Raw genomic sequence first — 26,054 nt, forward strand, 5'->3', positions numbered from 1 at the left:
TCCTGAAGCCTTTAGTTAAGACTGTCTGAGCCCACCAACACACTGTAGGGGTCTGAGCCCTCGCCCATAGCTCCACTGTAAGGCCGTTACTGTGTGGCAGTTCAAAGTGGGGATCAGTTTTTTAATTCTTATTTCATGTATGTGATATACGTTTACAGCGTTTTTGTTTAATATTGTAGATTAGTATCAGCTTTAGTTTTACATTTCATGCCTTAATTATCGCTCTATTTCTGTTGGGACTGCATTACCCAGAATTCCTGTGGAGTGCAGCTGCTGTTTTTGTAACATTCCTGTAGTTTGAAAAAATACCCCAAACTCAAGGTCCAATAACAAGCTTTTTTTTTACTGTCATTCCAAATGTCATGTTCTTAATAAATGCTTTTAGTTTGCAGACGCATCAACAGCTGGAGTTTCCTTCTTTTTGTTGTAAAGGATATTTTCACATTCCATTTTTTTGTTCAGCACAGGTGCCTCAAATTGTCTTTTTTACTTAGAAACTAAAATGCTGAAGAGTAGGAAAATCATTATCAATAAAGTGTTCTTCACATATCTTCCACCACTGGCTGTGTAACATTTAACACCACCTTAAAAGAATAATAACAAAGATAACACGTCCCAGACCAGGGCTGAACTGTGTATGTTTCAGTCATGATCAACCACGACATTCACATCAAAGAATTGCAGAGTTTATGTTCCGTTCAGTTCATTAAAGAAATCTTTAGACACTTCCTTGATCCCAGGGATCCTGTTCAAAAGAGACACTAAGTGAAGTGAGACACTCACCTGGGCATGTAAATAGAACATCTGTTGCAGAACCAGAGAAACATTGTGCATTATATATCTCAACTAACCTATAGCTGCATTCAAAACTGGCAGCTTTTTCCTTCTGTTGGGGTACAGACCGGATTTCTGCTCAGTATCCCACAATGCTCTTCTGTGGTGCGACTCAAAGCTCTGCTGTAGCAGAAATAGTTTGCATATTATATAAGTACTAAAAAAAGTATGCCGTAAATAATTCACATGAATATCGTAGTTAAGTATATAACTAAACAGTCTCAGTAGAGCATGTGAGAAAAAAATCTGAGTATATTTTGTTGGTGAAAAAAACTCATCTAAGTATTTAATATCTCATACAAAATGAGGCCAATGTCAGTAATGTATCTGAAATGACTCATAGTACAGTATTCCTAAAAGTTACTGTTTTAGTATTTCATAAAAAAGGTATGCAATAGTTTGTAAAAAAAAAGTATGACAAAAGTTATAGTATTTCACTAGAAATATCATAATACAGCACAACAATTATAGATGACTATGCATTAAAGATTTCATAGTACAGCATGTTATGAAGTCATAGAATATAATGCCATAAAATGTAACCATAAATATGATAGAATAGTAAGCAAAAAAAAACAGTCATGAGAAGTGAATAAAAATGAAAGTCATTGTCATGAATGTCAAAAAAGGAAAGTCTGAAATAGTCATAAGTTACTTATAAATGTGTGATGTAAAGGAACGCCACAGAATACTGTGTGATTTCAAAGTACTACTAAAGTGTATACTAGTCATTAAAGTGTGTTAAATACAGTACGTATAGAATGCAAAGAAAAAGCCATAAAATAAATCATGTCCTGTGTGGTGTAAAATAAGTCATAGAAAAGTATGTCATTATATAGCATTCCATTAAAATGTCATACTATGTCACATAAAGGTCACAGAAAATCATAGCAAATGACAGAAATCACTCATGATATAGAATGTCATTAAAGTGTGACACAGATGTCTTACTTTAGTATGTCAGAAATAGTCAGGTATACCATAATATGTTGAGGTGCTTCATATCTTGGGTTTATCAGGAGCAGCATTTCCTCCAGCTTAAGTTTGGTTTTATTTCCATTTCAGTCAATTCATTCTATCTTTGTCATCCCCACGTATTTAATACTTATTATTCTTGTGTTCATTTCATTTGAATATATAATTGCTAATATATATTTTGGAGGATGTAATGACTTGAGAAATGTTTTGAACATTATGAATGAAATGTAAGTTGTTGGTGTCTTCATAAAGAACACATGTGAATGCAAAGCACAGCACAGACAGAGCTCCAACACAGACCTCTCAGGGTTTAATATAAGATGACAGCAGCATTACATTCAGAGAACAGTCACAGTAAAAAAAGAAACGTAAACGTGGAAACGCTTCTAGAAAATACAACCAAAAGTAGCCGTTCAGTGCAGCACAAGATGAGAAACGCTACAGGGATTGAATCATTTGAAAGAAAAGCCTCTGGACTAAAATAAGGTTCTGTTTAGCTGCATCCCTGCAGGTCATGTTCAGAGACAATGACTTAGAGGTGTGGATAGTTGATCCTTGCACTTCCTGACTCTTTGTTTCAGAAGATCTGATTTTTGTTCAGCCTGAAATATCTCTTGACTTCTCTGTTCACGTTCAGCATCACATGAACACATGAAGCCTACCCTTCCAGCGTCAAACCATCAACCTTCATCCACTCCACTCACACAGCTGAACTGACACACAGCTCAGGGGGGGAATTCATAACTCTTATAAATAATTCAATTGTTGTTGGTACTAAACTGGAACACACCCTGTAAAAAATATATCTTAATCTACAAGCATAAAGACAGCAGAGCAGCTGGACTGCTGATGGATGGCTGTTGTAGAATAATCAAACGAGGCCGTGCTCTGAAGTTTAGCCAAGAAACAAGCCAATGAGTTCATGCAGCAGCTCACTGAAAACTCTCATATAGTGAAGAGTGGAGCACTGATGATACTGCAGAGGTTTGACACATGGATCAGAGAACAGGAGCTCTGAATCCATGGCCCTGCTCCCAGCCTGCGATCATCAAACCCTGGGCTGGCACTTTTTTAGCTGTTATGAGAAATTTGAAAAAGTTCCTATGGTTGTTGGGATCGACGGAGGACTCGCCATCACAAAGAGAATCTCTCGAAGCATCACTTTCAAAAAGCATCTAAAAACAAAAGCTGGATGAATCCAAAACATGCAAGCCCAAAATCCAAAGCATCTTCAGAGGAAACCCAGACCGGCCTTATTAAAACTAATATACAGTATATTCCATAGAATAATCTCTGCAGCTATAGTGATCGCAGCCAGAATGCTTGTATATTCAACAGGAACACAAAGACAGGATGTGCTAACCACTGATTCATCTTACAATACCACACAGTTTGTGTTTGCAGTTTGAAAGATATTAACTCTGCACTGGACTGACTGTTATTGACTTCAAAATTCTGACTGCAGGACTAAGACGTGTCAAAATCCAGCTTTATCCCTAAACGTAAGTCCAATACTCACCCAGTAAAGACTGAGGGTGAGCGTGTGGATCCAGACGGCAGGTTAATGGCACTAACTGCACACAGCCGTTCCTTAGCTTCAACACTGTGCAGAAATGAAGGATCCTAACCTCTCGGATTCCACACATATAAAGTTAAAACAAATCTCAAAGTCAGCTGAAGTCAGGACAACACAGCACAGACGGACTACAGAGTCATAGGATCGCGTATATTCCAGGGAAAGCAGATGCTGCATTCATGGCCTCTTTAAACAAGTACCAGGGTCTGGTTTCTCCAAAGCATCTTTATCTTTATTTGGAGCAGCTAATGATGGTTTGGAACAAACATGAAGCCAAACTGGCAGAATCCCTGCCAGAACATTCCCCACATGCTATCGAGACACATGGCCTGCTTTATAATACATTCACTCTAATACAAAAGATAAATAGATATTAACAATACCTTCTCAAGCCTCTGGGTTACATTCACTCCGTCAGCTCATAGACTGCCCCCCCCCCTCCCCTCAGAACATCAGACAGGTTCAGGGTTGGTTCTGATGCAGCTGAAACAAAGCGTGTCCTCTTTCCATAGATTCACTTCACCACTCCTCCAACTTCTCCCTGGGCTCTCTGCTCCAAACATTTGGTTTTCTTTTGACTAGAACCACGAGACAGACAGAGCGACTGGTTTGTTACTACAGCAGTGTGTGTTCATTGGTTTCTTCTTTCTTTGAGTTTCGTGCGGTGCTGTGGAGTGATGAGCATGTTGTAAAGCATCAGACTCTGAGTCCAGCTGTACTCCCTGTCCAGGCTGTGTAGTGGCCTCTATGGGTGATGCTGCAGACACTGGGGGGGTGGGGGTCTACTGCTTCCCTACTGCCTGATCAGCCGGCGGCCCACAGACTGAGAGGATGAGAGGAAGAGGAGATCGAGAGGCTGCCTCTGAGTCTTCCTCACCAGGGTCCTGTCTTCTGGTCTTGGTCCCTCTGTCGCTGAGCTTGTATGGCTCAGTTAAAAATAGTGACAGATGTAAATGTTTCCTTCCAGCATGCTGCCCGCCCTCTGAACAACTGGATGCAGTGGGGGGGGGGGATGGGATGGGATGGCTGCTTATCAGGACGTTATTTTTAAGCTTTTCATTCCTCTCTCTTTCCTTCCATCTCTCAGTGTCTGTACCTTCCTCTCTCTGTCTCTCTACCCCCCCCCCACTCACTCCTCAGTGATGGTGGGCAGGTGGGGGTTACTGGGTGAACTGGGAGCGCTCCGTAGGTCCGGCCGGACGCTGACGCTGGAAATGGACCACACGTCACTCAGCTCTGCAAACAGTCACAGGGTTTATAGTTCATACCTTCACATGTCAAGGAGCACTGTGGGTAATATAGGGGGGAGAGAGGGTGCACAGGAAACATAAGTAAACAAGCATGAGCAGGACAGACTGCATCTACTGTATGGACCAACCACGCAAAGACAAAAAGAACGAGGTAAGGGATTATCTCCAAGCTTCATACACTGTGGGGGGGGGTAACTGTAGGTCCTCACTCATGGAGGGGTTTCCTACAACAGTTTTAGCTACCCTCCTCTGCTCCTACAGTGAGCAGAGCAGCTGGTACACTTCAGAAAATGTTTATAAAAGGTTCCCCTGAGGCGGACATGCAGAGGGACATGCAGGGGTCATGCAGGAGGTCAAGGGTTGAAGACCAGAGGGAGGGAGACGAGGGCTCCAGCAGGGGGGTCAGAGTGGAGGGGGTTCCAGCGAAAACAGATGACCTCTGAAGAGTCTAACACACACACACACACACACACACACACACACACACACACACACACACACACACACAGACACACAGACACACACAGCAGGCGATGACTGCATGCAAGGATTGAATCATAAAGAACGTCTCTGCTGTTCCACACATGTTCATCAGAACCAGCTTCATCCCTGTTTGCAGTCCAGATGGTCAGGGTAGCTGGGGGCCATGTTTGTTTTTAAGCTCTTACACTCAGGAGGGATGGTGATTGGCGTGGATGGCCAGATAAGATATGTCCTCTTTTAATGAAGAGGAACTGCTGCACAAAGCCTCACAAAGCAGTACAGAGGGTACTGATCAGCAGGAATGAAACTGATACTGAGTAGACTGAGTGTGTGTTACATGAACCAAAGTGACACTGTAAAGAGAAATACACACCTGTCCTGAACTTGCTGTACGGTCCGTTCTCATGAGTCTGACGGCCGCCGGACCAGGGCAGGCCTCTCTCTCTCCACCTGAGACACACACACAAACACACACACACACCAAAGAGAGATCAGCGCAGCAGGCGATAACCAGGTGTGTCTCTGTGTTCACCAAAGTGCTTTGAGCTGCCACATGCACCACTGTTACTGCTTTCATCTGTGTGTGCGTGTGTGTGTGTGTGTGTGTGTGCGTGTGTGTGTGGGTGTGTGTGTGTGTGTGTGTGTGTGTGTGTGTGTGTGTGTGTGTGTGAGGGGTCCAGCTTATTATTGACCAAAGCATAGGTATAAAAAGAAGGAGAAAGCGACCACTATTGAAAACATGATGCAATACCCAACAATAAAGCAAGAATAAACCAACAGAAGGATGGAGATACCCATCCCTCACTGCTCTCTCTGACATCCACACTGCATTCTCCTTTCATATCCTCAGTCCAAAGCCCAGGTTGGGTTTAAAAAGATCCAAATTGTATAAAAAGTGTTTGGACTATGTCAGAAGGCAAAGGTGTTTGTAGTTGTTATGGAGAGTCACTCTGAAGGCTGGGTTTAGCTGTACTGTCTTCAAGAGGCTGTAAGGGCTTTGAAGCTATAGTGTACTGGGATCAAATCAAACAAACAAATGTCACACTAGCTTGTCAGGAAGTGGGATAATATATTCTCTGAAGTACGGCGAGTGAAAGCTGGCAGGGCCACATCAGACGGGCTCCCTGTATCTCTCAGCTCAGATACCTGAATGATAAGGAGCTCTCTGGATAGACACCTGTCCTCTTCACAGAACTTTATTCTACCCCCCAGGAAGGTTTGAGCTCCATCATATTCATGTGTGAGGACGCTAGACCCAATAGGTGCCGTTTCATTGCAGTGAGAGACTTTCATTCAGATTGATCTCACGGTTAGATTCATTATAACTATATATTCTGTATATTAAATAATAAATAATATATATATAATGTTTTTGTTGTTACTCTAATGACTACCGTTTCTGTACAAACTGATGTCAAAGTGTTGATCCCAAAGAGATGCATTCATATTGTGGCTCTGCTGATACTTATAGAAACATACATTAGGAAAACAAATCTTTACAACTTTTTGTTTACCAAATGTCTTGGTTAAAACAAACATTTAGTTGGACATTTTAAACAAGTGATCTGATGGGAATGGAGATTAAAGTGATAGCTTCTTTCTTCTGATCTGCTCCAGATAAGACACTGTTGGATCTACACAAACACTGATCTTAGGGCTGTATTACAGAGTGGTGGGGGTGCAGCCCTAAGAGAGGGGGACGAATGCAGAACAGTACACATAAGGATCATGATTTAAATTGTTTGATGTCGACTTGATTCCATTAAATCCACGCAGATCCTCAGAATCAGCTGAGGAAGTCTCTGATGTGACATCCTCAAGAGGAGTTTTCACTCCTTCATTTACTAATTATCGCTAGTGATGACAAGTGTGTGTGTGTGTGTGTGTGTGTGTGTGTGTGTGTGTGTGTGTGTGTGTGTGTGTGTGTGTGTGTGTGTGTGTGTGTGTGTGTGTGTGTGTACGCACCAATGGAATATGAACACTGCAGTGATGAGTAGGGCAGACACAGCGTCAGTCAGGATCCACATCAGACTGTACTCCTCCTGAGTCTGGAGAGAGGGAGGGTGGGTTATGGAACAGTGAACATGAAGATCATTATTTATGTTATTGACCACAAAGTGTTGGGCTAAGATACTTAGAGTAAAGTTAGACATGTAGGTGTTGAGAGATTGTCAGTGTTACAAAAAAAGGCTACAGACTGAAAAATCTTCCAACACGCACGTTGCCGCAGAGACTGATGCGTTCCTACCTGACTACACAGCGGATCTGAGCAAGTTCTATACCTCAAAAATATAGATGCATAAGTGCTCTTCTCAAACCCTCCACAGGCTTAGTGTTAGAAGCAGTCCAGGGACCATATTCAGCAGAATTCCTATTACAAAACATTCTTAGAATGTGTATTCTATGACTGTCCCCTGACAGTTAAGACTACATCCTGGTGAGTAAATCAAACGGAAAATGAATAAAAAACAATCAGCATGTGAAAAGGCTGCAAAAGTAGGCCTGTGTTTCTCACCATTGTGTAGTCTACTTGTATGTAAGTTTAATGAATGGCTTAAAATGTATAAACAAAGGTCTCATCACATTACATCATCATTATTCTATTTCAAATGTTCTTATCTATGTTTGTATTTCAGAGGACTTTATATTATTGTGTCTGTGTGTTAAAGACTGATTCATCATCACAGCATAGCCTTCATGCAATTGCAAAACAACATCCTGATTTCAATGAAATTACACAAGTGGCCGTGCAGCCAAAGAAACAAGCCTTGAGGAAATATGACATGAAGCAGGAAGAGAATATTTAACAAAGCGCTCCTCACCATGAGGAAGAGCGGCTTGGTGATGCTGGACAGGATGTGGATGGAGTTGGTGGTGACAGACTGAGCTCCGGCACACCAGGCCAGAGTGTAGAGCCACGGCTGACTGATCACATACAGGTTGGTGCTGATGTTCACCGACTGGTATTTACTGAGGAGATGGGGGGGGGCAAAGTCAGCTGGTTTCTCTTTGACATAACCGTTTTTTATTTACAAAACGGTTGAAATGTAAGGATCAGGTGTTGAAGTGATGTTTTATCGATGGTAGCCCTCTTTCTTTCAGTCTAAGCTCTTTGGAAAAAAATACCATTATTAGACTGAAGACCAAATGTATTATTGACATGTGAAATCGTTTTGGCCCCAAGATAAGAGGCTTATATAATTTAACGTCCATTAACACTCAATGCCTGGCTGTGTTGTGAGACAGGAGATAACAGTGGAACTTTAATGTGTACTGAACCACAGGAGTGCATTCCTCAGTCTCTCAGGGTGCTATAATTAATCATAATGGCCCTATTATATTCACACACACACACACACTCACTCACTATCCCTGACAGTTTGAATTTGAATAACGAAGTATTTCATGCACTTTATTTTGTCGTATGTAGTCTACTCTGTTTTGATGGCACCTTAAAAAGGAGAAGCTTTTTCTCTTTTCATTGTTCTTGTATAATGGCAATGAATGTCCTTTGAAATTCTGAGGATCACCTGTGAAGGTAGACACAGAGAGGGAGGGAGAGAGAGAGCGAGAGAGCGAGAGAGAGAGAGAGCGAGAGAGATGAAAGACATGAATGTTCTGTGGAGGGGAACTTCAGAGCTGAGAGTGTTTCTCTGGCAGGTTACACAACCCTGAGTTGTATAATCTCCAGGAGTTATATAAACTTGTTATTATTTCTGAGGGTCAGTTCAACAGTTTGTTCAAATGGTGCAAAGGGATCAGCTGAATGCTTCATCAGCAAGCAAAGGAAACTAAATCTGTTTTGCAAACACTGAGGTAGAACTCCTTAAATTAAAGCTGAAGTGTGCTGTATGTGTCAACAGGTTTCAGTCTTTCCGTCTTTATGGACATTTTCAATTGCAACGTCTTCTTATAAAATAATGCTATGTTCAATATACAACAGAGTATACAATAGTATAAGGCATCTCCCTGCTTTTACAGGGAACATTCTGAGAGTTATTTTGTTGAAGTTAGGAATGCACCAACTCCTTCTAAAACTATACCTCAGATACAGATTAACTAATTGATTAAAAAAAGTCATATGAGGCCAGCAGTGGCACCTTTTATACAGCAGTATATAGTATTATTCAAATGTAAATATTGTTAATTTGATGTAATAGACTTTAAATTGTTTTTTAAACAGCTGTCACAACAGTCCTATTTTTATTAGATTTTGTTTTGCCATGTATTTTGTTTCTGTGTCTCTGTATGCACCACAAAGCAAATCCCTAATATGTGTAAACCTAATATAATAAAACCCATTCTCACTCTGATAACATTTGACAAAAAAACTGCATCATCATTGGTTGTTTTGAGACGAAAAACTATAAATACTAGTCATTGTCTTTGTCAAAATTCAGTGCTTTGAGTTTTTTAATGTATTGTGTCTAATAATGACACCAAAAAGGTTTCAGCATTGTTGATAATCTGCTATCTACTGTGTGAAAGTAACCTAAAAGTAATAAAACGTGTGGAATGATTCCCAACTCTGCGAGTGATACACAGTCCAGAGACAGAGAATAACTTTTATGATTATCAGGAAACTACTGTACAGTTGGACTTTGAAAAAACACCATGTTAACAAAATGTTCTAATTATAATAATCATAGAGCTAATTATGGTATTCACAAAGAGCTAATGATGTAAATACGAGCTCTGGATGCCCCCCATCTTACCACATACTGTCACAACATGACTCATCCAACCAGGCATCTCAGCTGGTGACTAACACATGGAGCCATCAGAGCTGATACTTCTATGCTTCATGATCAGGAGAGGAACGAGCAGCACCAGGACAGGTATTTCAGAGGACTGTGTGAAGACTGTCAGTGTGAGTCACTCCACCATCTGTCTGGCCTTTATGATTCTCCCACTTGTGGTTATGTGCTCTTGTACCACACTCCCCATCAGCCTCCCATTATGTAACCCCCCCCCCCCTGCACCCTGTATGTACCTTCCACTGCTTCTCCTCCCAAAATGCAATTCTCTCTACTGAATCGTTTTTTTTTTAACCAGGTATTTTCTCTCTGCTCTCATTTCTCTTCTTCCAACAACTTCTCACCAACCTGCCCTTTCTGTCAGTGGAAATGTTTCTGACTGATGTTCATTCCAAGAGTTCATAAATTCATACAATTCAGGTCAAAATATTTTTAAACCAATTTTGTGAAAGGCTTGAGGCATATTTTGCATGGAATGTTGTTAAAGTACACGAATACAACACTCACCAAGATTTAAAACTGTGTGTGTGTGTGTGTGTGTGTGTGTGTGTGTGTGTGTGTGTGTGTGTGTGTGTGTGTGTGTGTGTGTGTGTGTGTGTGTGTGTGTGTGTGTGTGTGTGTGTGTGTGTGTGTACCTGAACTGTTGTTGGGACATGGTGCTGTAGTGCAGGTTCAGTCTGGTGATGTGGCCCACTGTCAGTTCATGAATGGAAGCTTTCTCTCCAGAGGTCTGCTGCAGCTCTGGATCCACAGCATGGACCTGCTCCCTGTCCTCAGATGGCAGCCACAGCACCTACACACACACACACACACACACACACACACACACACACACACACACACACACACACACACACACACACACACACACACACACACACACACACACACACACACACACACACACACACACACACACACACACTTGTCATCACTAGCGATAATTAGTAAATGAAGGAGTGAAAACTCCTCTTGAGGATGTCACATCAGAGACGTCCTCAGCTGATTCTGAGGATCTGCGTGGATTTAATGGAATCAAGTCGACATCAAACAATTTAAATCATGATCCTTATGTGTACTGTTCTGCATTCGTCCCCCTCTCTTAGGGCTGCACCCCCACCACTCTGTAATACAGCCCTAAGATCAGTGTTTGTGTAGATCCAACAGTGTCTTATCTGGAGCAGATCAGAAGAAAGAAGCTATCACTTTAATCTCCATTCCCATCAGATCACTTGTTTAAAATGTCCAACTAAATGTTTGTTTTAACCAAGACATTTGGTAAACAAAAAGTTGTAAAGATTTGTTTTCCTAATGTATGTTTCTATAAGTATCAGCAGAGCCACAATATGAATGCATCTCTTTGGGATCAACACTTTGACATCAGTTTGTACAGAAACGGTAGTCATTAGAGTAACAACAAAAACATTATATATATATTATTTATTATTTAATATACAGAATATATAGTTATAATGAATCTAACCGTGAGATCAATCTGAATGAAAGTCTCTCACTGCAATGAAACGGCACCTATTGGGTCTAGCGTCCTCACACATGAATATGATGGAGCTCCTTCTGCACTGAGTTCAAGTCATTAGAGTAACAACAAAAACATTATATATATATTATTTATTATTTAATATACAGTATATATAGTTATATTTTCTGTAGGCTTTCAACTGAAAACGTTCTCCATACAGCCCTCTGACAGTTACCTTTGAGGAATTGATGTGGGCCTGCACCACCTGCAGGGTGGTGTTGATGTATGACTGATGGAAGGGATGTCCATACGGTGGCCTGTGCAGGTCAAACAGCACTAGTCTGCCGCTACGGGCCGCTACCTCCAGGAACTGGGCCAGGCTGGGAATAGACTGGTTCTGGGCCCGGGAGCAGTCCAGCTCAGACAGAGAGGACACGGTGCCGAAGGGGTCCCTCTGTCAGAGAGGGGGTTTGGAGCAGAGTCATGTTGAAGAAAAGATGCTTAGTCATTCCGACAATTCATAGAAATCCAGCTGTTTTTATTTGGATTATTTTGAAAATACACAGAACATGTTATTACTAATATAAAAAATACATCCTGAAAACATGACTTGATGTCAACTGTTATCAACAGTACGGTTGGACTGCTAACCATGTGTGTGTGTGTGTGTGTGTGTGTGTGTGTGTGTGTGTGTGTGTGTGTGTGTGTGTGTGTGTGTGTGTGTGTGTGTGTGTGTGTGTGTGTGTGTGTGAGAGAGTCTTACCAATAAGAACCAGCTGCCAGCATTCAGCTGCTGGAGTTCGGCCCAGGTGAACATGGAGGCGTCGAGGTGTGTTCGGTTTTGGAAGACCTCAGCGATGTTGGTGGTTCTCTTCAGAGTGGAGTCGTGCATCAGGAAGGGAACGCCATCATAACTACAGAGAGGAACAGAGGATGACACAGAGAGAGTGATGAGTGATCCCATGCTGAATATTACTGAGAGAAGAAGAACAGGGAGGAGGAGCTGCAGAACCATTAAGACTGGCTCTCATAAAGACATCCAGATTATTTATGAGCAAACGCACACATAGGCAGTCTGAGCCGTCACCTTAATTAATAACCCAGTTATATCAGTTATTTACATTCCCATAAATACACGCTCACACACACACACACACACACACACACACACCCCTGGCAGTTTAATCACACGGGAACTGTCAACTCGCCACTATCATTCATGTACACACACACACACACACACACACACACACACACACACACACACAATCACACACACACACACACACACACACACACACACACACACACACACAATCACACACACACAATCACACACACACATACACAATCACTCACACACACACACACAATCACACACACACACACACACACACACACACACACACACATACACAATTATACACACACACACACACACACACAATCACAATCACACACACAATCACATGCACACACACACACACACACACACACACACACACACACACACACACACACACACACATACACAATCACACACACACATACACAATCACACACACACACACACATACACACAATCACACACACACACACACACACACACACACACACACACACACACACACACACACACACACACACACACACACACACACACACACATACACACACGAGCAGTTTATACCTGATGGTGACGTCGGTCTCCAGTCCTTCTCCCCCAGCTTCCACTGCCTTCTCAAACGACATCATAGTATTCTCTGGAGCAAGCTACACACACACACCCACACCCACACACACACACACCCACACACACACACACACACACACACACACACACACACACACACACACACACACGAGACAGAATGGTTTCCAGAGAGGGAAAAAAAACAATATATATCTTCAGCCTTCAGATTGATGGTCAGGAAACACAGAGTTTAAACGGAATGACGTAGTGCTGACCATGGGAGCTCCTCTGTGTCCGATGAGTGTGGGTGTGGGTCCCAGCGTTCCCGCCTCTTTGATGCAGGGCGAGTACATCCCCAGAGGAACCAGGTAGAGAGGGAACAGCACGGACAGGTAGAGAGCCAGAGCAGCCACCTGACGCACTGAGCAACACACAAAGCACACGTTGAGCTGACTGAATGCACTTATTAACACAAATAAAATGTTTCAATTGACACCTTTTGTTTTATTTCATCCAACATATCAAGACGGATGAAAAAACATATATATACAGTGGGGCAAAAAAGTATTTAGTCAGCCACCAATTGTGCAAGTTCTCCCATTTAAAAAGATGAGAGAGGCCTGTAATTTTCATCATAGGTATACCTCAACTATGAGAGACAGAATGAGAAAACAAAATCCAGGAAATCACATTGTAGGATTTTTAATGAATTAATTGGTAAATTCCTCGGTAAAATAAGTATTTGGTCACCTACAAACAAGCAAGATTTCTGGCTCTCACAGACCTGTAACTTCTTCTTTAAGAGGCTCCTCTGTCCTCCACTCATTACCTGTATTAATGGCACCTTTTTGAACTCGTTATCAGTATAAAAGACACCTGTCCACAACCTCAAACAGTCATACTCCAAACTCCACTATGGCCAAGACCAAAGAGCTGTCAAAGGAGACCAGAGACAAAATTGTAGACCTGCACCAGGCTGGGAAAACTGAATCTGCAATAGGTAAGCAGCTTGGTGTGAAGAAATCAACTGTGGGAGCAATTATTAGAAAATGGAAGACATACAAGACCACTGCTAATCTCCCTCGATCTCGGGCTCAACGCAAGATCTCACCCCGTGGGGTCAAAATGATCACAAGAACGGTGAGCAAAAATCCCAGAACCACACGGGGGGACCTAGTGAATGACCTGCAGAGAGCTGGGACCAAAGTAACAGAGGCTACCATCAGTAACACACTACGCCGCCAGGGACTTAAATCCTGCAGTTCCAGACGTGTCCCCCTGCTTAAGCCAGTACATGTCCAGGCCCGTCTGAAGTTTGCTAGAGGGCATTTGGATGATCCAGAAGAGGATTGGGAGAATGTCATATGGCCAGATGAAACCAAAATAGAACTTTTTGGTAAAAACTCAACTCGTCGTGTTTGGAGGAGAAAGAATGCAGAGTTGCATCCAAAGAACACCATACCTACTGTGAAGCATGGGGGTGGAAACATCATGCTTTGGGGCTGTTTTTCTGCAAAGGGACCAGGACGACTGATCCGTGTAAAGGAAAGAATGAATGGGGCCATGTATCGTGAGATTTTGAGTGAAAACCTCCTTCCATCAGCAAGGGCACTGAAGATGAAGCGTGGCTGGGTCTTTCAGCATGACAATGATCCCAAACACACCGCCAGGGCAACGAAGGAGTGGCTTCGTAAGAAGCATTTCAAGGTCCTGGAGTGGCCTAGCCAGTCTCCAGTATTGAGATGAACTTTTGTTATTGACCAAATACTTATTTTCCACAATCATTTGAAAATAAATTCATTAAAAATCCTACAATGTGATTTTCTGGATTTCTTTTCTCATTCTGTCTCTCATAGTTGAGGTATACCTATGATAAAAATGACAGGCCTCTCTCATCTTTTTAAATGGGGGAACTTGCACAATTGGTGGCTGACTAAATACTTTTTTGCCCCACTGTATATATCCATCCATGTTCTCCCGCTTTTCCATCAGGAAGTAACATATATTTTCAAGATTATTGTTGAATCAAAACTTGGAATTCATTTTCTTTAAGAAATGTGTACATACGACACAGATCACAGTGATTACTTAACTCTATGAAGAAATGTCTTTTGTGTATTCAATCGACAGGTTACTCTATTTGGCCTGTTAGCACAATCACTGATGAAAGAAGTTAAACCCATAAAGCTCAGCAATATTAAGGCTTTGTTAGGGGGGTTTTCTTAAAGGAGATATTCTGCAGATTAAGCACATGCAACTGGAGATTTTGGATGAGGTAAAACATTCTGTTCAATTCAGATGCTATATTTCTTAGCTTATTTAGCATGTACAGCATCTGCTTTAATCCCTAAAACAGTGTGAACCAGTGCTATTCCCACACTGAATGAAACCTATCAAATTGATCTAAAAGATCTGCCTTCGCATTAGTATGCCCAGAGAGGACCAATGAAGATTACTCTTCACACAGCTAACCAACTGTATTCAACACTTCCTGTCTCACTGTCTTCTCATGAATTTTCTTTGAACTCTATATTTTCTGCATCTCTTTTGTCTCTTTGGTCACCATGGTTACTGTCCCTGGTTGCCATGGTGAGTCATCAGAGTGATGCTGAGTCATCTTGAGGGTCTCTCCTGGCAGGAGATAAGAGAGAGTGATCTGCTAAAGCTCAGGATGTAACACAGCTGTCCCCGTTCTGCTGCACGAACAGGAACACCGGGCCATGCCCGGATGTGACAGAGTCGTTGGCTGAGATTTAGAGTTTTATTGGTGCTGGATTCATCTGGAAAAAGTGAATGATGAGAGAATGCTGGCGTCTTAAGTATGCATAAGCACAGTATGGTAAAAAAAAAAAAAGCTTGAAGAATTTCCAACTCCGAAATCGGTCTGGAAGCATCTACTCTGTCTCCCTCACTGAGAGGTCCTGGATTTCGACCCACCCGCTCATCTGAAACTAGCACTCAACTGGCCCACATGTCAGAATCTTAAGAGTAGAAAGTGTCTTTCTGTCGGTAATGCTGTTTGTGAGCTTTTTAGCTTGTCGCTGTTTACAGGTTGTTAATCAATGAAAATATCACGTGGGATTTTTCAGTCAGATAATGGAAGGAAGCTCCAGGGTCTGGAATACAAATTGCTAAAATTAAAGTCAGGGCATAAATATAGGATTTGTTTCTACATTATGAATAAATACATTTAAATTGCTCCTCCTGTTTGACATTGCACTGATTTTGATAACATCTTCATGGGTTGCTCAGCCCTAATGGAAATATTACACTTCTGTGTCTTTAGTGTCAAGAAGGTCACATCAGTTCTATGTACAGGAAGAGGAGATTGAACCTAGTAACCAAAACATACAGCAACCACTACCACTAACGCCAAGAGTAAAACCCTCTCTGCAATCTCTCAAGATTTGTATTCTGTTAGTTATATTGAAAATGTGCATCAAAACAGCTAGATAGAAATGAACCAAGTGTAACTATAAAAAAGAGAGACGGAAACAGATTGCAGGAAAATGTGCACAGCAGAATCAGAAGGTAGACAGTAAACCTCGGAGAGACAAAGAGAAGAGTGCCAGCAGAAAATGAGACATTGATTTTCTGTTAGGAGGAAGTGGAGAGAGAAGAGGGATGGCAGGGACGTCTTCAGCTGTGTAATTCTCGCAAGACAAGTGTGTCACGTTGCTGAGGGGCAGATTTGATATCAGCAAAGCTTCAGCAGGTCCTCTCAGTGACAGGATATATTCCTTCAAAAGGACCAGGTTCAGCACGCTCTGCCCTGCTCTACTGCTGGCGGTTGTGATGGGCGCTAGATCTATATTATTCTGACTTGCTTTTAAAATGACTCAGAGTGAACAGGTTCTAAAGATATATCTTTACATCAGATCAGATCAGATCAGATTGGATTATTGTCATTGCACAGAATACTGCTACAACGAAATGCAGTTAGCATTTTTAAGCAGTAAAGTCCAGTATAATGTTTTTATCTTAATAGGTACATAACACATCACTTTTCAAAACTAAAAATCTAAAAATGACTAGACAGATCATATATTTTGAGTTACATTATCAGCATTGTCGTCTGCCAGAAGCTGGTTTTATTTTAAGCCACATTTTAAAGAAATTAAAGTAAATATTTTAACTGGATGAAAGATTTCAGTCATTGAACGTCTGGATGTAAATTGAAGGGCTCCTTTTACCAGAAAGGTTTAATGCAGAGTGCATATTTCTACTGTGCTGTGTACTATGTGTGACTACTTAAAGTCTGACTCAAATTGTCCCTTTCCAATTCCAATTCCATCAGAGAAACAAGCTAGGCATATGTCGGGGCGGGGGGCTCATCCTGCAACCCTGCTGTAGAAAGCGTTGGGGGCCGCAGGGCAAACCCTGACTTCTATATTGGAAATGCTATATTGAGGTTTTTGTTCTTGTTTTCGTCTCCAGGTCCATTTATTTTGGGATACATCACATGTTTGATATGATGCATCTATAACTGCTGCAACTGTTGCAAAGCCCCCCCTAACTTCCACAGACACTTATCAGCCTTCTTACCTTTCTTGTTCATGCGAAAGAAGTGCAAAGCTATTGGCCATGAGAGAATGGCCATCAGGGAGACTGCAGCCACATGGAGGAAAGGTGCCGTCACCTAAAGATAGAAAGGGGAATATATAAAGTTATGAACAGATAAAGAGAAGCAGAGGAAGGAAAGGTATTGGTCACAATGTCAGCACGACCTTTCACTCAAAACAGAAAAAAGTCCTGAAATTCTCTCATGTGATTGGCTGGCGTGTCAGGGTTACCTGCAGGGAGAGAAGGAGAGTCTTCCACTCTTTGCTCCAGAGGTCGGACAAGATGGCGGTGGCTGTGACTGAGAACACCAACGCCACCACGATGCCAGTCTGACACAAACACATCAGGGCGAGAAGGTATACAAATGACAACAAGCGGAGTGTGTGTGTGTAGCTTGCTCCAGAGAATACTATGATGTCGTTTGAGAAGGCAGTGGAAGCTGGGGGAGAAGGACTGGAGACCGACGTCACCATCAGGTATAAACTGCTCGTGTGTGTATGTGTGTGTGATTGTGTGTGTGTGTGTGTGTGTGATTGTGTGATTGTGTGTGTGTGTGTGTGTGTGTGTGTGTGTGTGTGTGTGTGTGTGTGTATTACCTTGTGGCTCCAGTGGAGGTACAGCCTCTGTCCCTCAGAGAGCAGACACACTGCCAGGACCTGAACAAAGTTTAGATATTCATCAAAAAACGTTACAAGCTGCTTCGAGTAACAATTACCAACAAGAAAAATATGGAAACTTCATCATTCAAGTGAACTAATAAAGCATTGTTCTCTTTGTTTATCCTCGATCATATTTGATTTCTGTGCATGTGCTTCATGTGGACAGGTTAAACTGTGCTCGTACCAGCAGTAGGGCGATGTATGTGAAGAGAGCAGCAGCAATGACCAGCAGGACCAGAGACCAGGGGAACCAGAAACCCAGAGTCCCAAAGTTAAACCTGAAGAGGAACAAGAACAACGGTCAGCACCCATCACGTGGGGCGCTTCATGTTCGGAGTCAGGTTTGAATGATGGCCTGGTCCCTTCATCCATCTATTACTATTAGGATTCATTCACTGAATCCTTTCCTGTTAAAGACAATCATCCCTATCAACACCATGAACATTAATATAAACATGTTAACCCTCCATGCTGCTGCTGTGCTAGGTCCCTGAACATGTCTCATGCCACTACATTTTACTGACAGCAACCATTGAAATGTAAGTACAATGCATTAGAAATGTAAACACAATCCCTCACTATTTTGCTGAGGAATTGCTGTTTAAGAATACTATATCTTAAGGAAACCTGTGTGCCATGGTGACAGGTGACCTGACATCTTCACCTGCCACCCCTAACATTAATCCTGTGTTTCTCAGGTGGCAGGTGCTATTTAATCACATTTTTATCTTGTGAAGCACCTCAAATAAAAAATAATGCCATACAAATTCAAATGTGTTCGTAAATTCATTTGCACTTCACTGTGTTTTATTCTGTTATACCTGAGTGTGATCTTTGTACTTTTGCTTTCTAAGCAACTGCAGCACAGCCATTCCCCTCCGGAGAAAGGCATGTCCTCTTTGCTTATCCTCATCACAGTATAAACCAATGCCTTATAATCTGCCAATCCTCACACAAAACCCTCAACACAACCAACATGAGTGTGTGTTGGAAGTTCCAGCATGTTGCATCTGTGTTTTTACCCACCAGTCAAAGTCAAAGTAGTCATTCTGAGCTTCACTCCAGAAATAGAGGAATAAAAAACTCAGGAAGAAGGTGAGGATCAGGAGGCCGAAACTGCCACACTCCACCTGTAACACACACAAATGGTGTCCATGGGTCATTTTGTCTTACCAAACTTACAAATATGGCATTTATTTTGGGGAAAAGGACATTTCTAAAAGCTAAAGGAATTTACAGTCAGATTTGGCGTTCTGATACTAGAGAATCTGGCAGAGGAAGTCAATCATATTACCAAGCACATGCAGTATGGTAGCAGCATATCTGGATGAGAGCTGACGGAGTATTAAATGCTCATTTTTTTCAGGGAAAGCAGTAACTGAGTGTTGGAGTCAGCAGGATGGACAGACGAGCTCCGCCTGAGGAATCAATACCCCCTGCACTCTCAGCAGAGTAACCAAACTCAACTCACTGATACAGCTGATGCTCTGTGTGTGTGTGGGCGTGTGTGGGCGTGTGTGAGTGTTTACCTTGCTGCAGCAGCACTCTCCTGGCTGTGCACGGGCTCTTTGGTATCGTCTCCATTGGCAACCATAGAGGCCGGCCAGGCAGGAGACAAATGGCTGGTGTTCATACCTGATGCAGTCAGTGAGGAATCAAGCAGGGAAGGAACCATTAACACTCACTCAACGATATCACACACACATCTGAATATTGAAGGACATGCAGCAACATATTACCTGATTACCTTTAGAGATATTAAGGATAAAGCAACCGTGAAACAACAACTGTCTTCACTGTTTTATTAAGTTTTATACTAAACTAATAACCTCAATCAAAGGATGCAGCCGTTGGGTCAATGTGTCACATACTTTCACTCAGAAACCCTTTTCTTATTCTTAGTTCAGTATCAGGTTGAATCTGCAGGCTGTCATCACTATAGGAGGCCACTATAAGCTTGTACTTACTACCTTAGTTACTTTTAAAGGCCACTATTGTGTGAATTAAAGCTGAATAAGGTTTGTTGCCATTTAGGCATTTTTATATAAAGTCTATAGTTTACATACAAGGAATTTCCTTTAGAGTTTAATGAACATAAATAAACATAAACATATATATGCTTAAAATGAAAGATTTTTTCAGTTTTGTGAAGGAATTAATAAGACAAGGCATCCAAAAGGGTTCAGATTCATTCATCAGATTTGATTCAACAAAACACAACCATCTCTTTTACTGTTTGATTAAAGTAAAAAAGCCACAAATAATAATAAAGGACCCCTCTGCGTCCAGGCTGCCTTTGTACAGAGCACTGTGACTCCTCTTTCTGTGCGGACAGACACAGGCAGTCAGATCAAAACCTTTTTCAAGAAAAGAGCAACCAGCACGCTCTGAGGATCACCCTCTGAGTCTCCAGAACATCGTTTGGAAAGAGATAATGCTTATCATCAAATATCCTCAAAGCAAATTGAAATATATTCCAAACATCGATGTATACTACAGAAGTATTTTTGTTTGTTTGGTTTTATTACAGATTTTCAGTCCACACGTTACTCCAAATTGTAATCCGTCTGAAACAATGGTCATTAGCACAATGGCTGTCTTCTTGTGAATGCATATACAAACTGATGACCAACCCATCTCCATGACATCAGAGTGTATGCCAGCGATGGTGAGGGTGGTGTGTGTTGCTCTGTACCTTTGCAGCAGCTGCCGCCGCACCACCTTTAGCTTCCCCAGCTTCAGTCTGGTCACAGGCAAACACTCACCCACAGCCCGGCATCACAGAGACACACAGAGAGGGAGAGAGACAAGACGGGGGGAGAGAGAGAAAAGATGGAGGAATAAAGGCAGGACTGTCCACACAATCTAAAAGAGAGGGAAGAAGGATTGAAACCTTTTAAAATAAATATGAAAATCTGACCCAGCAGGACTTTATGTGTGTACATACAGTATGTAGAGTCATGGTTTAGTTCCTTTGGCCTGAATAACTCTAATATATATATATATTAGGGTTGTAACCGGCTTTTAGGTCACGGTTCGGTAGGCCTACGTTTTTTTTGTACAGCAGAAAAAATGATCCCAAAACATAAAATATTTTGGGGTTTTTTAAATAATTATTAAACTGTGAATATCCTCTCAAATAAATACAAAATATAAGAAAATAAACATTAAGGTGCAGCACTTCGAAAATGAACTGTAGGCCTACTGTACTATTCAGCAGCTTGTACATTCATTGTATTTTCTTTTTTTTTTTCAGAAAAACTAACTTGTCCACATTGCTTGGAGAAAGGGCAGATCTGCTGGCACTAACAATGTCTCCTGCTGTGGAGAACCCCCTCTCGCTAGGGACAGAGGTAGCAGATACAGCCAGGTAGCGCTTTAAACCCCATATTCTCCACACAGAATATGGTCGCATGTCTGCTGTTATTACAAACACCTATTGCGTTTGTAATAGCTTTGGCTCGGTCTGAACATTTTGCGAGTGGTGGAGGCTTAAATGCTAGTGGGAGGTGGGTTTGCACTTCAGTCATTTTTCTTTTGGTACCGGTGATATTCACGTTCGGGTGATGCCTTTTCAAATGATTCTGCAAGTTTGATGTATTGCCAGCCGCGTAACCAATTTGACCTGAACAATGCCGACAACAGCTTTGGTTCGGTTCACCTGTCTTTGTCCGTCATCCTTGTATGTAACCGCGAAACCAAAATGTACCCAAACCAGAGATAGTCCTGCGGCATAGCAGACCAATTGTTCAAATTGTTCTAAAAGCACCAAAATTGGCACACATGTAGATTAATATATTCTAAACATTTTTGGATATGGAGGCATTCAAGATTAGCCATGTGGAAGATATGGCGGCCATTGTTCAAAATGGCCGCCATTTACCATTAGCGTCATTACATAGACTTCATTATGTGTCGTTAGTATGGTGCTAGATGGGCCAAAATTCCTTTTTTTTACATCAGAATTAACATCAATAAGTGTTTAACAGATATTTAGATGAATCTTCTCAAAAATGTCCCCCAAACTTGCCGCCATTTTGTGGAAAAAGTGGACATTTGATGAAGATTTCAATACTTTATTTCAAAATTCAATTTTTTTTTTCAAATTGCTGGCAAAATTGCAATGGAATGGTAGTCAAAATAATACACAGAGTACGGGGAGTTTACAGTATGGTCTAATTGTAGTTACATAGTCGACCAGAAGCCGTCTCTAGGCAGAGTACTTACAGTTATACATTTATGGATAGATCTAATATAAATGAACAAATCTAAGTGTCTTCAAGAAGAGGACACAATAAACAGTTGCCAATACAATAACTTTCAGTATTGTGTAATCCTGCAGTACATACATGTAATACAATAACGTAGATTTTGCCACACTATGTTAATTATGATTCTGAACTTTTCAAATCTAGTCACCAGGATTATGAATGTCTACAGATCATAATGTTGGCTAACAAGTTTTCTGTCCTAATCTACTGGCATTCGCCTTCACAGAAACACAGACCAGTGCATTGCAGTGAAGCGTTCTTGCACTTGCAGCGTTTTCTGCAGCCTTTCTTGCATCCGCAAGACACCAGCTCATAGCAGGTCTTGGATGCCTCAGGGAGTGTGGTCCAGAGTGGTGTGTAGGGCCCATCATCACTCCGATGCCAGCCCCAGTCTGTTGGTGGAGGGAGCACGGGCTCTGGTACCAATGCCTGGCCCCAGACATGACCACCCTGAAGGGCAGATCTCTTCACATGCTGCTCCAGAGCAGCGTAGGTTGGCGGGATGTTCTGAACAGAGCTCTTCTTTGCAAAGAGCTTCTTTCTCGCCTTGTTGACGTCCTTGCATTTGCTTGTGCGGTCATACTGGAGTATTACAAACCTCTCGATGACATGCATTGTATCCTCTTGGATGCTTGTGGGTGCATTTGCCAGACTCAGCAGGGCATCAGTGAGTTCTGGCAGCGTGTTCCATGTTGCCCAGGCAGATTTCTTCCCATGTCCGACGAAGGCTGACACAGTATCACACCCTGTGATGGCATGAAACATTGGAAGAGCACATGTCTTCTCTGGACCAAGGGAGGAAGTTATTTCATGGGCTGCAATGTAGCGGTAGTTCTCCCTGCTTCCGACTTTGTTTGACACTGTTGAACTTGAGAAGCTGCGCAATGGAAAGAGCTGCTTGTGTCGAAGAGGAATGGCTTTGGTTCTTGATGCTGGGGCCATCCAGCACCATATTTACCATTGCAACTAGTACGTTTGGCACAGAGTCCTCCTGACAACCGCCCGGGAATGATCCACGGAATCGGCCAGTGTCTTCAAACATATATCGACGAACTATCTGTGCAGCACGCGCAAGGTGAACTGCCTCAGTGTCACAGTCTTGCTCGCAGGCTTTGCCTAGCGCTTCACCAATGTCTTCATCAAACGCTAGTAAAACATCCCGGCCTTTACTCTGGGATCTCAGGCCTGGTAACTGGGCTAACAGGCGCTCTTTCAGCCTTGTGCTATTAACTTTCTTGCACAAAGCAACCCCGAGCTGCTCCATTCTTGTCGTGTATAGCTTTGCAAGATCTGCGAGTCTGAAGACTGGGGCGGTGCCCTCTTCTAGGTGGGTTTCCTCGATATACAGGACCAGTTCAGCCAGTACGATTCTTGACATCACACCTTCATGGTCAGTTTTCTGCTCGGCTTCTACAGTGGTCTTTGCACGATAGTAAAGAGCCAACAAACACTTGGAATGGTACTTGGCCTCCAGAGCCACCATATCACCCATGCTGAGCCTGGCCATGAGTTCATTGTCCCCAACTTGCGCTGCACACTTCCGTACGCGTGTGTCCACCTGGAAGGTTGCTACTTCATGTAGGGTCTCTGTGCCAGACTTTCCACAGAAAAAGCAGGAGGTGTCGCTGGTAGTAGCTTCTGAAGAGTGTGTTCTGGCGCGCTTGCCTGGGACATTGTCAGTACTACCAAATGCTGAGCTGCTTGCGATGAGTCTCTTCTCTGCTCTTCGTAGCATTGTGTTATTGTATTTGAGCATACATGTTTTATGCCACTTGGCCTGGTGGGCAACCATTGTCGCCTCAACACCTTGTCCTTCATCTAGTCTCTGTAACTGAACAGTTCTTGGCAGTTTTCCTAGTTCATCAAGCTTGACCAAGTTTGCAGCCATTGTCGTGTATCCACTCCCAGGGTCTCGGCGTTTAGACAGTACTGGGCAGACAAGTGACTCTGATGTCTCCTCTTGACATACAAGACACAGCTTCCAGTTTGTCTCAGTAGGTGTTGTGGGAGTACGTCGCTCAAAAGTATCGACCAGTTGGAACTTCTTTGCCATGGCTGCAGTCTGGAACAACGCGTCTCTGATGTCAGGTGGTGCTGCTGCTGCTGCTGTAAGGTGGTGCTGCTGCTGCTGCTGCTGTATCAACGCCTCACCTGCAAACTCAACACTATACTATTACTGCAGCCGCCGTCACTGCCACCACCGCTGCAAAGTAAAACAAATTTTTCTTGTAAAATGGTAGCCATTCTATTTGGTAAGCACACAAGTATGTGTAATTGTACAATACTTATCACCTCTAGCACACTTATCACCTCTAGCATCCACAAAAAGACAAATTATGGTACATATTCAATGACGCTAATGGTAAATAGCGGCCATTTTGAAAAATGGCCGCCAAATGTGCTACGGGGAGAATCTTGAATGCCTCCATATCCAAAATTGTTCAGAATGTATTAATCTACATGTGTGCCAATTTTGGTGCTTTTAGAACAATTTGAACAATTGGTTTCGTATTTTTTACTATGCCGCTGGACTAAGACTTAAATGATGCTGGAGGATTTTCAAGCTCAAATTGAACTGCGGTCGCCATATCGACTGTTCCACAAACAACTGACTAAATACCAACGCACCCCTGAACGCATCCCTGACCAGCTCTCCTAGTATGCCTCTCGTCTAATGAAATGACTTGGTTGCTCTATGACGTTGAACCCAATGTGAGCAAATTACACTGAACGCAGCGAAAGAACACTACCCTGGTTATACCAGCCTACGTACTTCCGCCCAATTTCATTTTGCTACTGTAAGTGAGACTGGGCAAGAACTCATTACGTACGATTACTGGAACTCAGAATTCTATCGGTCCAATCAGCGAACAGGGGGAGGGGTTGAGAGCGATTACCTCGAAGTTGGTGCCGAGTTTGAATTGCAGTTTAACAATGGTGACGGAGGAAGAGACGCTACTAGCTATCCGCCTTCCTTGTTTTCAAATAATTGTTTCGAGTTACGAATCGTCCCCTGAATCCTTAAGTTACACTGACAACATTGACACATGTCGTTGACACGTTGCCATTTTGACAGCCAAGCTTGCAGGTAGCGATTTGTCAGAGCCTACCCTTCGGCGCATAACATACGTCATTAGCAAACGTTAGTGATTGGTTAAGGGAACTCCAATGATTTTAAACTTCAGACAAATTTCCACCCATTACAGTAATCCAAATCCAATGACACTGTTCCAGACTGTATGCCGGAGAGAATCGAAGTCAAACAAACTGGTATTACCAGGCTAAAAGAACGCAGCATCTGAGATTACTTCCAAAAAGTTTTTCAAATACTCAATTTTTTACATTCAACGTTATATTCGTTCGGTACACACTGAAGGGCCCATACCGAACACCCCTTATATATAAAGACATTCAATGGTTCAAATGAACCCAGTATATACAGATCCTCTCACAGAAATACCAGGATGAAATTGTGAACATGCTGTGTGATGCTAGCAACATGCATCTGCT

General features: G+C 42.3%; 1 protein-coding gene across 1 annotated transcript; it reads right to left on the reverse strand.

Moving 5' to 3' along the window:
• Positions 1 to 322: 322 nt before the first annotated feature.
• gdpd4a (glycerophosphodiester phosphodiesterase domain containing 4a) lies at positions 323 to 24,336 on the reverse strand. The gene is made up of 18 exons (XM_063907478.1): positions 23,640 to 24,336; positions 22,851 to 23,290; positions 20,969 to 21,033; positions 19,803 to 19,908; positions 19,300 to 19,403; positions 18,458 to 18,551; positions 18,211 to 18,270; positions 17,845 to 17,943; positions 17,597 to 17,690; positions 13,327 to 13,472; positions 13,049 to 13,131; positions 12,122 to 12,272; positions 11,594 to 11,812; positions 10,514 to 10,671; positions 7,944 to 8,091; positions 7,087 to 7,169; positions 5,495 to 5,571; positions 323 to 4,624 (listed from the first exon to the last, which is right to left on the reverse strand). The coding sequence occupies exons 1-18, from the start codon at positions 24,334 to 24,336 to the stop codon at positions 4,518 to 4,520; spliced, it is 2,931 nt and encodes a 976-aa protein (XP_063763548.1). The 3' UTR covers positions 323 to 4,517.
• Positions 24,337 to 26,054: the final 1,718 nt, after the last annotated feature.

This window comes from Eleginops maclovinus, chromosome 18, assembly GCF_036324505.1.
Source record: "Eleginops maclovinus isolate JMC-PN-2008 ecotype Puerto Natales chromosome 18, JC_Emac_rtc_rv5, whole genome shotgun sequence".
NCBI classification, from domain to species: Eukaryota; Metazoa; Chordata; class Actinopteri; order Perciformes; family Eleginopidae; genus Eleginops; species Eleginops maclovinus.